Raw genomic sequence first — 12,808 nt, 5'->3', positions numbered from 1 at the left:
CCGTGCAGCGGATCATCTACATCGCCACAGTGGTATGTGACGCTGAGGCTGCGCTCCGGAGGGCCTTGGGTGTAGCAGGGAGACAATTTTTGGTAAAGTGAACAGTACAGACTAAAAAGATCCAGGATCTTAAAAAGATCCTGGTAGATCCTGAGGTCCCTGCAATAGGGTGGGATTTCCTTTCTCCCTTCTTCCTTTCTTCCTTCCTTCCATTGCAAGTATTTAGGATGAATCATTTTTCACAATCAGTAACTATTCATATTTATTAATACCGATACTGACCAGACATTTGTTGAAGTAGTCGTAACTGTTGGACTATCTCAAATGGGTATATGCTAAATTGATTTGCATCGAGTCTTCTAAATGGGCATAGGTACACCAGGAGATATATTATTGCTAATGGCTATCATTTGATGGATTTCCTCCCATTCTTAGCAAATTAGAAGGCTATAATTGTGTTAACTCTTCCGTTTATTCAACGAAGAGTAGTTACTAAAGCTGCTAACATATCAGCTACTTGAGTATGGCAGATTAAAAAGTGCTCATATATAATCCTTAATTCCCAAAACAAATGCATTTGTTCCTTGGGTTACCATATTAAGATACTGAGTTCATTATGAGAACAGTTAAATATTAAAAAACAGAACAGAACAATGTTATGAGAGAAGAATTATTGGAATCTACTGAACTTTATCATGTATTCATTTATATCAAGGGTTAGCAAACAAGGACCTGTGGGCCATATCTGGCCCTGGCCCATATTTCTAAGAGAAATACCACCTGAAAGCTAAGATTTTAAGAAGAGTTTTACATTTTTAAAAGGTATTAAAAAAATATGTGACAAAGACAGTATGTGACCTGCAAAGCCTAAAATATATGCTATCCAACTCTTTGCAGAAAAAGTTTGCCAATCCTTGGTTTATATAATTAAGAATCACTTAGTGAATTGGTTAAAGTTTTGTGAACATAGAAGCCATGTCTTTCATGCATAACTAAGTTTTCCCAGTGCCGACAACGTAACAGTCATTTAATAAATATTTCTTGAACTATTATATGCCAGAAAACATGCCAGACACTTGATATGCATCTATGTTTAACATAAACACTAGATTGATAATTTTCTCATACTCTTTGACCAGTAACATGATTTTACTATAGGATCATAGCAACAACTAACACCTTTCAAGTATTTATGTAACCATAGATGATTTATTTCCTTGAACCTCTGTACTGTCTGCTTCTTGCACTCAGGATCACCAGAACGATGGTCCACTGTCTGGAAATATAGTGAATGTGGATAGTAGTATATATATTAATGTACTTTTTAAAATTGAGATATGTATATTCTCCCAGATTGAAAATAGTTTTGACCAACTGTGTTTAGTTATTAGGAGACCCATATGATGTTGAATTTTTGGTAGGCATTCTTTCTTCATTCCTTGCTTTGGACCTCTTTGACCCCCTCCTCTCACCAAATAAATTTGCTGCAATTTTTACGTGCAGGAGGCATTCCATGTAGCCAAAATGGCATTCAGACATTTCAAGATCCGTGTGAGGAAATCGTTGTCACCATCTTATGTGGGGTCCAATGACTTTGAGGATGCTGTCTCAGATTATATCATTTGTCATCTTGATCTATATGATTCCCAAAGCAGTGTAAACGTAAGTGTTGGGTCTCTTATTGGAGCTGATTTGCTGTTGCTATATTCATGTTTACTCTGAATACTAATAACTCAGAAATCCATTCAGTGCTTAGTATCGCTTCTATGTAACAGGAGAGCAGAAATGAGCAACATCCAATTTACTTTGTATAACCAGTCTTTACTGGCTGTTTCTTAGACATTTTATGGGGAAAAATATTCTGAGCTTTATAGTTCTGCTCTTTAAATGGGCTCTTAAGATTGGAAGATAGACTATCATAGTGCTTAAGAGCAATGATTTGGGGAAAGATAGGTATGGATTTGCATCCTGGCTTACCAGCTGTTTGACCTTCACATTTACTAAACCTCTAGAGCTATGCTTTAATTTCATAATCCTTAAGTGGGAGCAACAATGGTCATGACCCCATAAAGTCATGACCTATGACCTTGAAAGGATTAAATGAAAGAAAAAGGATGATTTGCTTAGCACAAGACTGGCACTAAGTAAACTCTCAAAAAAAAAAAAAAAAACCAAGCTATTATAATTGTTATTATTATAGATTATGAACGAGTCAGAGTTCTGTGTTGGCACATCATATAACTTGCTCAGAATTAAAAAAAATAATAAGGAAAGAATAAATAAAAGTTACTAAGGGTTTTCTTTCTTTATTCCTTTTTGTTTTTTGAGACTCTCTTGAGACCTTTATTATGTCATTTGTACTGCCATCCTTCCTCCTTCCTTATCAATGAGGCTTTCTCGTTTTAGCGCACATGCTCCTTCTCTACTTTAACTTGTTTTTACTCGTGTGCTTTTTAAATTTTTTTTTATCTCTCATGAGTCATAAGGTCCTTAGGATTGTCAGAGTTTCTTGTCACAGGTTGGTAACAAGGCGATGCCATCTTTTTTTTTTCAGGATGTGATCCGAGCCATGAATGTCAATCCCAAGATTTCATTCCCTCCGGAAGTTGACTTTTGCCTCCTCAACAACTTCATCCAGGAGATATGTTGCATTGCCTTTGCAATGCAGACTTTAGAGCCACCCTTAGATATTGCATTTGGGGCCGATGGAGAAATTTTTAATGATTGCAAGTAAGAGACATAGGACAGAAGCTACAGGATTCTTTATAAATAAGTGACCTTGTCTGTATTTCCTGGAAACAATTTAGGAAAAAGAACTCTGGGTGGGGAAATCAACAGACACTACCTGGTTTCCAGGCCCTGCCATATACTTCTCTGTACCATAGGGCAGGGCCCTCTTCTGGGATTATTTTCCTTCTCAATCAAGTGTGATTCAGAGGGGACGATAGGATTTCCATGGAACATATTGGCCTTGGGGAGAACTAATAAGTACCTGGAGCCTGTCTGGAATATTTTAAAAGAAAGGTGCTATATAAATACGAACCTGTTTTACTTCTTATTGTTTAACTTTTTTTTCTTTTTGAGGTATCATCAACATATAACATTATATTAGTTTCAGGTATATAACATAATAGTCTGATATCTGTATATATTGTGAAATGTTTACCGCAGAAAATCTAGTTAACATCTGTTATCATACATATTTACAAAAACTTTTTTTCTTGTGATGAGAACTTTTAAGATCTCATCTACTCTCAGCAACTTTTAAATATGCTATACGGTATTATTAACTATAGTCACCATGCTGTATGATACATCCTTGATTTATTTATTTTATAGCTGGAAGTTTGTACCTTTTGACCTCCTTAACCCATTTCGCCCATCTCCACCTCTGGCAACCACCAGTCTGTTCTCTATATTTATGAGCTTTGTTTTTGTTTGTTCTTTTAGATTTCATATATAAGTGAGATCATACGGTATTCATATTTCTCTGACTGATATCTGTTAGCATAATACCCTCTAGGTCCATCCATGTTGTCATAAATGACAAGATTTCATTATTTTGTGTGGCTAAATAATATTCCATCACATATATATGAGATTAGGTTGTTTCCATATCTTGGCTATTGTAAATAATGCTGCAGTGAACATAGGAGTGTTATATATCTTTTCAAGATTAGTGCTTTTGTTTTCTTCAGATAAATATCCAGAAGTGGAATTGCTGGATCATATGGTAGTTCTATTTTTAATTCTATTTTTTTATTGTCTATTTTTTAGGTGAGGCAACCCTTGGTTGACTTCACAGATTGCAAGGACCTTGTCAGTTTACAATCCCTTATTATTTTTTTAATTTAATTTTTACACCTATAGTACCTGGTTTTCCTAGGTGGTCTCCCATCCAAGTATTAACCAGGCCTGACCCTGCTTAGCTTCCGAGATCAGATGGGATCAGGCCTGTTCAGGGTAGCATGGCCGTAGACTATTTTTAATTTTTTGAGGAACCTTCAGACTGTTTTCCGTAGTGGTTGCACCAATTTACAGTCCTATCAACAGTGCACAAGGGTTTCCTTTTTTTCACATCCTCACCAACTCTTGTTATTTTTTGTGCTGGCTGTGCTAACAGGTGTGAGGCGATATCTCATTGTAGTTTTAATTTGCATTTCACTGCAAATTAAGTAATGTTAAGCACCTTTTTATGTACCCGTTGGCCATCTGTATGTCTTTCGGAAAAATGTCTATTCAGATTCTCTGCCCATTTTTTAATCAAAAACATTTTTTTCTTTTATTGGTTCTCATTGCATTATTTAGGTCAGCTTTTTCAGAGTATGGCGTATGGGTCGCCTGCATTAGAATTATTCAAGGTATTTGTTAAACATGCAGATTTCTGGATCATACTCCATGACATTTCATGCAGTATATCTTAGGTGGGGCTGAAGGATCTGTAATTTAGCAAGCAGCAGGCATTCCTTATGCATACTAACATTTGGGAATGAGTGCTCTAGACTATTTTATCTATGGCCATTAGATTTCTACCAACTTTTACCTGGTGAATGTTTTCTTTATAAATTAGAAGACGTTAAATTAATTTACTAAACATTTTATTGAAATTTTATGAGGTCTTATGATATAGTTAGAGATTATCCTGGAGGAGGCCAAGCTAGTTTAAGAACAGAGGCTCTGGTATCAGGCTACTGGGATTCTAGTTCTGGTTCTACCACTAATTAGCTGTACATCTTGAGCAGGTTACTTAATTTTTCCATCCTTTTGTTTCTTCTCTGTCAGATGGGGGAAATAATAATACCTGTTTCCTAGGGCTATAGAAAGTTCATGGAGATCATTCAGATAAAGTACACAAGGACGCTCTCTGGCTTACAGTGCGCACTCAGGAAATGTCAGCTCTAGGTCTTTGTTCAGGTTGTAGAGTTACGGGTTGGTGGCCACCCCATATACCTACAAGTTTATTGATGATGGCGACCATATACCTTTCTTTTGCTTATGAAAATCACAGTGATGGCATTTCTGATTACCTTATAGCATGTCATATTTTCCTGCCATTGCCTGTTTCTAGTTTCTTTCAGATTCCTGCTCCCGGCGTGCGTCCACTCACAGAAGAGCTGAATATTAGAACATTACACTGCAACTGGATCTTTCTGATTCTTTTACAGAACATAATGTCTGTGTTCCTCCCCACCCTCTTTTTCATTCCTTTTCCTTTAGAGGATGCATGATCCCACTCGGAAATATTCACCCATTTTAGTTTATGGAATCTGCAGATCTCTGGCAGGCCTGCTTACATGCAGAGGGAACATACAGCCTTTTGGGAACACTCTGTGGCCTGTACTCCTGGTTGGCTATTGAGTGGAACTAGAGTTTCTAGTAATGATTGGATTTGGTTCTACTTCTAAGACTTCATGGAACAAGTCTAATCCACTTTATTTATTTATTTATTTATTTATTTATTTATTTACTTACTTACTTACTTACTTACTTACTTACTTACTTACTTATTTACTTGGGCAGCCTATCACACATTTAAAAGCAATTATTTAAATTCTCCTCCTCCTGGCCTCACAGGCTTTAGGATTTTTCCATATGAATGGAGTTGAGACTTCCTGACAAATAGATTGGTTTCCTTGGCCTGTGCTCTGTGCTCTTCTGAGCATTCCTTTTTAAGAAAGTGTCCACATGGAATGTAGTCCCCTGGTTTGAACTGACCAGTCTAGTGGGACCAACATGCTTTCCATTCTTATTCTCTATTAATTCAGCTAATGTGTAGTAGTTTTTCTTTTTTTTTTCAGTCATATAACACTGTTCACTCGTTTTGAGTTCAACTGAAATCGTTATTATATTTCCACTTGTTCTGTGATTAAGCCATTTGTCACTTCTACCTGTGCAATTAAATGCTTTTTAGACTCAATTGCAGAACTGCGTAGGTATCCACATTACATTGTATCTTATTAGAATCAGCTTATTGTTCCCACTGATTGAGCTGTTCTTTTTGGTACCATCATCTGTTTTTTTTTTTTCCTGGCACTCCACACTCCTCATCTTTGAATGATTTTTCTGTATTTCATGCAAACCATTGCTGAATATGTTCATTTATCACAGGATGGAGAGGGAGCACTTTGCACCTTTATTCACGTTCTCATTGACCTATTATTTACCCCTCTTTGGAGATGATAATTCAACTAGTTTCCAACCCGCCCTACTTAAGTTAATCACTCACTTATACTTCTCTTATTTTGTCCGCAACCATAGCGTGAGAAATCTTTTAGGAAGCCTGTGGGACTTACATAGTCTCTAGCATTTCCCTGGACTGCAACTCTTGTAATCCTGAGAAGAGAAGGACAAGATTAGTCTGACATGACTTATTCTTAGTGAGTCCATGCTGGGTCCCTGTTATCACTGGTTCCTTTTCTAAGAGCCCACAGCCATCTCTTTAATAACAGTATCGGGATCCATATTTATCTCGATCTAAGCATAATCAAAATGAAAATTTACACTGATGTCCCCTTGCCCAATTATGCTACATAATTGCTTAACTTCTCTTTCTCCTTTTGTGTGTTCAAAATAGGTACCGTCGCAGCTATGACTCCGATTACACTGCTCCCTTGGTCTTCTATCATGTATGGCCTGCTCTCATGGAGAATGACACTGTCATTATGAAAGGAGAAGCTGTCACCAAGAGAGGGGCTTTTGTACGGTGGCCTTGCATAGTGACAATTCATCCCAAGTGTTTGATTCACAAGTTCGAGAACATTTATAAACCCAGAGATTCTATAAAAGAAGTTCATAAAGAGTTGTTTGATAAATTTCATACAAAGGAGAGGAAAGGGACTGGCTGGGAAAGAATCCGTTTTTTCTTTGATTTGTCTCTGATTCCTCTTAATATCCTGGCAGTAATTTCTTTGCCTATTGCTTTATTTATTTCTAAGATGGAATTAGTCATATTCGTCTCTTCTATCTTAGAAATATTATGCTATTATAAGCAGAAAGCCTTTAAAATCATCTTATTGGAGACCCGGTGTAACTCTAAGCATTTAAAAGTGATCGATTAACTTTCAGGAAACAGTTGCCAAAATTTTACTGACAATTCTCCATTTTGGGAAACGATGGATGTGCCTCATTTTTCTCTCCTTAGTATGATGCGTAGAGTGGGGAGGGTTGGAGAGAAAGAGGGCAGAGGAGGTGGGGAAGAGAGGAGATGATCAATTTTACATTAGTTGTAAATATTTGAACATGTTAAATAACTGGGCAGCCTTCAAAATAGAGTCTGAGATCTGCAAGTGTGTGAGCGTGTGTGTTGTGATGGGGATTGCGTGTTGGGTTGGTGGCCCCAGGTGCTTGAATATTCTGTACAGTGAACATTATGGAGTTTTTACACTGCCATTCCGAGAAAGAATTAAGTAAATTCTGAAGCGAAGCTAGCTCCTCAGTCCACAGCAAAGCCTCCATCTGGGTGCTCTCAGTTCCTGTTCTCTTCCAACTGGAGAATAGGGATGTTCTTCAGGGCAGCTTTTCTCCCACTTAGTGGAGAAAGGGAGTAGTGTCTTTTAAAAGAATTTAATACAATTAGCTACAGGGGGCTGTTTAAGTTGCAACAAAAAGCGTTGTTGCAACTTAAACGCCCCCCCCCCTTAGCTAATTGTATCAATAAAATATTTTGTGCTATGAAAGTTGAGCCCATAGAAATTGGGTTGTGTTGATCTGACAACTACTCATGTTCTACAATGAATGAGCTCATAAAACATGCTGCTTGACCCTACAATAATTACCCTCTATTAAGAAACACTTTTTGTAGATTGTCTGCAGTACAGTTTGGAAGAGAGAGGAAATAGCTACTAGTCTTATGTTCTACATCAAATAGCAATTGCCTTTTAATTTCCTTCTCTCCTATCAAGCATATCACCAACATCTGCCCAAGCTTAAGCTCCTAAAACAAAATGAGAATACCCTAAAAGGAAGAACTTGGAAAAGGAAAGGGTTGAATGAAGGGATGTTTTAAAGAAGGCCTTACTAATGAAATCTCATTATAGTGGATATAATTTTCTTCTTCTTCATTAATTTAGTTAGAGAGTAGATAGGCAGCAGTGGTGATTCACTCAGTCACTCATTCATTAGTTCATTTTATTCAACAATAGTTATTTAGTCAGTAGTTATTTATGACCCAAACACTGTATAGGTGCTGAGGATTCAGCAGTGAACAAAACAGACACGAATCCCTGCCCACAGGGAGCTTACATTCTCCAGCATTTGGAACCTTAATGTAATTTCTAACAACTTCTTCATTAAAACAAAATCCTATTAGCACCCATGAGTTATGTACCAAAGTTCACTGTGGGATTTTTTTTTTTTTTTTTTGAGAACTATTTCAAAGTTATTGTCAAATAATGGAATGGCTATAGGAAATGAAAGGAGCGTACCTCATGCTGATGACCAGTAAGGCACAAGTGTAATCGCATCAGCAAAACCTCCTGATCTGTGGGATAGGCCTATTGTTTTAAGTGATGTGAGTGTTCACAAACTGTTGACTATTTTTCTTTCTCTTTTTAGTGGAATTCGGTGCGATCTGTAAGTCGATGTCGAAGCAGGAGTTTAAGTCCCATCTACCCTCGTAGCCATATTGGTTTAAGCACGGTACATATCTAATTATTTTTACACAAAATCATCCTATAGTTAACATTTTTTTCTCCAACAGTTGCCTGTAAAAGAGGTGATTATAAGTCTATCGGTAGAAAGAGAACTTGTTGTAATCACCCCAGAATGATATACTACGTTGAGCTGAAGAATTTATCATTCTAGAAAGAAGGAAGTAGAGGTAGTTTTTTTCTGACTTAGTTGAAAGACTAATAGACTTAACTTATTTCATAGTTTTGTTTTTGTCTTTGAATGAAAATGGGGTATTAGGTATCAGTTAGTCTTCTGAATAGATAATGGGACACCTTCCTTAGTCAAATGATCTCGGCACAGGTCCCTGCTTCCTCTGGAATTTACTGTATGATTTGGAGAAATTGCTCAAATGGTCTGGATTTCAATATTGTATAAAGGGCATTGCAGGCATTAATTTCCCTCCCAACTTCAAAGTAGGAAGAATAAGATTAGTCTCTTTGCATATTAGTTCTTTGGAGGATTACTAATATTCTGTCAAACACAAAAGAATAGTGAAAACATCTCTGAAAACTAAAAATATTTTTCTGAATAATTATTGTTCATTTACGCAACAAATAATATTTAGTCAATGCCTTTTGAATACAGGGCTCAACCAAGACAAGTGAACACCAGATAGGCTAACAATATGCTGTTCCTTCCAATAAAAAATTTAAAAATATTTGTTCAACCCCGTTTTAGGGAGAGTGGTGGAGAAGGTGAGCCATGACTGGCAACACCCCACTTCTCTGACATTACCTGTAGCAATGCAGCTTTAGCCTAAAACTTCCAAAACCCCCTCAGCAAAAGCAAAAAACAAAAACAAAAACAAACTCCTGCAGTTAACAACACCCACCTTTCTTACTGAGTTTAGTGAGCATCTATTGGTACTCCAGCATGCTCCTTTATCAAATGTTTTTTTTCCTGTATCTAGATGCTAAATTTTGCGGGGGTGAGGCGGGGTGGGGGGATGGGGGGGTGAAGGGAATGGGGATGGGGCGGGACACAAAAATGACTAAAATATGGTCTCTTCCCTGAATGGGTTTCAAAATAAGAAATTTAATATGATTTAAGCAAAGTAACTGAATGTGATATATTATACAGTCTACAAAAGAGGCACAAAGAGGCATAGAGGAGGTAGAAAATCCTTCTGGATTTGGCAGTGAGGGGGTTCATGCAGGAGTTGGATTTGATCTGGCAGAATTTCAATGAGCTGGGAAATTAGAGAGGAAAATCCAGATGAAGGAAATGGCCTGAGAAAGGAAAAATCATGTATCTGTTTTTTTTTTTTTTGCTCTTGGAGATTTTAATATAACTTAATTGTCCTTATTCATGAATAAGTATTAATACATAAAAATAAAATGGTAGTACATTTAGTGGACTGAAAAAAAGGAAATCTTGAGTTTTATACTGGAAGAATCATAATTCTCATTTTAAGAGGAAGTGACATATCAGCAGAAAGAGTAATTTAGACATCCATTGTGCTTACAGCCATGGCAAATATTTCACCTGGATGCTCACTAGAAGGTTGTTAATGAGCACTGTCCCTCTGTCATAAACCCCTACACGTGTTTGAACCACCTCCTCTCTCTTTCCCACTTTGAGCCCAGGAAAAACAAATTAATTTAAACTTTAGATGAGAATAAAATATATTCTCAAAGGTGAAACTGCTGCCCAAATTGTCCCTTTCTACCACTGTCTCCTTATAAGACTGGCACACCTGCAAAATAAAATACGAATATTTTTCGTTAGTCTGGTTTTTTGGCTTATTCGAGGTCTCACATTCAAAACAGCTTCTGTCTTTGTTAGCGTCTATGTATCTAAAGTGTTTAAAAGCTCAGAGCAAGAATGATGCTTGTAGTCAGTTATTTCTCAGTTGCAACAGGTTTGTGGGTATAGGTGGTAGCTTTTGCTTAGTGAAAGTGAAGGTGAGATTTGAAAAATGACTTTTTTTTTTCTGGCTGCCTAATGACCCTCCTGAATATGGCAGTATTTTGGACACATTAGAAAATTCATAGAAAGGATCTGACAGACAGTATTTGATCATTTTAGCTTTAATTAGATCATATAATTTTCTGGAAAGCTTTGAATGTGATATGACCACTCTGCATCCAATCTCAAAGTCTTTAGTAACCATTAAACAACAACAAAAGCAACACAAACTGGGCCACTGAGCCCAGCTTTTAATTAATAATGTAATTGAAATTAAATCGAGTGCTCATTTACTTCGGGAAGTAAAAAAGGAATTGCAATGCTAAGCTTTAGGTGGGGAAAAATCCTAGTTCTAAAGTGTCTCAGAGCAACATTTAGCTGGTTTTGTAAAAAAAAAAAAAAACGTCAAAAGGATTCATTCACTGAGCTCCATCTGCTGTGTAATTCACATGACACTTTTATATTTTCTAGATATCTCGAAGCCGGAGCCCTTCTCCAATAAGATGTGGATTGCCAAGTAAGTGAGATGGTTTAGATGGAACAGTTTTCTGCTTTTTAATGCTCTTTTTAGTACTCAGCATTGTGCAGCAAAATGAATGTTTTGCCTCCTAGGGAACATCTTTTACCTCCACCTCACACCTTCCATTTCTGGGTGGATGCTACCTGACTGATGTAGAAGGAGCTTAGAATTGAGAGGTGTTTATTGATGTAAACCTAGATTAACTACCCTACTTTCATTTAGGTCCTCCCAAAAGAAATTCTGAGAAAATGACTATAATAATGAACTGTTTATTTTTCTTCCTAGGATTTTAAAACCACCAGACGTGTTCCTTTGCCACAGAACATCTGCAACAGCCAGCCTCCCCAGTGCCTCCATCTACCTGAGTGTCGCCTCAGACCTCACTTAAGATAATGTGAAAAGGCAATTCTGTGTATCACTCCACACAGAGAGTTAAATGTTTTGGCTTAGTGCATTTGTAACTTCAGATATATTGCATTTTATTTTATTTTATAGATACAGATTCCATTAATTTGATAAAAACGATTGCCTAGGTGTTTAGGATCATATTCATTTGAAGCAGAGTTTATTAGACAGGTTCAGGTTTTTCATGCTCAAGTACTAGGCCCTTTTATAGCAACTATAGGAACAAAAATGGAAAACCTGTACCATTCTGAGTCCAAAAGACAAGAGGAGTCATTTTAGTTTATGAATTGATCATAATTATCATTGCTGGTATTAGCTTTAACTTGAAAATAATATTGGTGTTTTAATTTCCTTTTAAAGTTTGGAAGACGTCTCTAATCTCAGAGTGGGGAAAGCATAGTGGTAGCAGTGACTTCAGGCTAAAGTAGATGATGATGATGATGATGATTTAACACACTGTAGTTCATTGTCGTGCTTCTCTTTTTCTACATTGAGTACTCAGTTTGGTTTAGTTGAGTGCCGTGTGTCAAAGCTACTTACTTACTTGAGAGAATTTTCTTGCTTTACTCTAAATGCAAAGCAGTGATTTGGAGAGAAGCCAGCTTTGAGATAAATGTTGATTACCTTGTGTTTATCTCCTGGGAAGATTTCAGATGGTTTTAATGTACATGTTGAATATAAAAGCTACATGGGAAATGCTCTTTACCTATTCCACCTAGTTGTTTACAAATTCAGACATCCTAAGAGCTCTATCTGACTAAAATACTTAAATTCAAGGCCTAAAGCACCATTTATTGATTTTAAATTGAACATACATCCCTCGATTTCTTCCCTGTGAAGTACTGTTGAAAGTTCAAGATAATAATGGAATGTGGCTTTCTCAAGATAAGTAATAGTTTTTCTGCTTATTTATTATTATATTTTTTTTACTTTAAAGCCAGCCTTAAAACAAGCCTTGCCAAAGGGACTTTCGCTGCGCGCCTTTGAGAGAGAAACTCTAAATTGGCCACAGCTCCGTTTGTACCAGCTTAGCGCCATAACTGGCACCCAAGGCTTTGCAGGTGAAAAAATCCCAAACTTCTCTAAAGCATTTTGTCCCTTGTGATGGAAGATAAAGATGAGGGAGAGACCATCTCAGTCTCTGCCCCTTGGGTCAACAGGTCACTAACTTATTTTGAAGTGTGAAGGTCATTTTTCTCCCTCTGTGTATTTGTGTTGTCGCCACATTGAGGCAATGCAATGTGCTATAAGGAGAACTTGGTGTCCAGGTAGCTCCGTTTCTGATTTGGTCATCACCTTCATTTG

General features: G+C 37.0%; 1 protein-coding gene and 1 pseudogene across 1 annotated transcript in view; one reads left to right on the top strand and one right to left on the bottom strand.

The window, feature by feature from the left end:
• SPATA18 (spermatogenesis associated 18) overlaps positions 1-12,791 on the top strand; it is a 29,559-nt gene extending 16,768 nt beyond the window's left edge. Inside the window, exons 6-12 of the mRNA XM_023532132.1 lie at positions 9-32; positions 1,504-1,662; positions 2,555-2,730; positions 6,575-6,698; positions 8,554-8,637; positions 11,050-11,095; positions 11,384-12,791. Of these exons, the coding sequence (XP_023387900.1) occupies positions 9-32; positions 1,504-1,662; positions 2,555-2,730; positions 6,575-6,698; positions 8,554-8,637; positions 11,050-11,095; positions 11,384-11,391 (621 nt within the window). The 3' untranslated portion in view covers positions 11,392-12,791. The remainder of the gene's footprint in view (positions 1-8; positions 33-1,503; positions 1,663-2,554; positions 2,731-6,574; positions 6,699-8,553; positions 8,638-11,049; positions 11,096-11,383) is intronic.
• On the bottom strand, positions 3,862-3,980 carry LOC111741386 (annotated as a pseudogene).
• Positions 12,792-12,808: the final 17 nt, after the last annotated feature.

The sequence above is a fragment of the Pteropus vampyrus genome, unplaced genomic scaffold, assembly GCF_000151845.1.
Source record: "Pteropus vampyrus isolate Shadow unplaced genomic scaffold, Pvam_2.0 Scaffold77, whole genome shotgun sequence".
NCBI classification, from domain to species: domain Eukaryota; kingdom Metazoa; phylum Chordata; class Mammalia; order Chiroptera; family Pteropodidae; genus Pteropus; species Pteropus vampyrus.
Note: the sequence above shows the minus strand (reverse complement) of the source record. Positions and strands in the feature narration are given on the sequence as shown.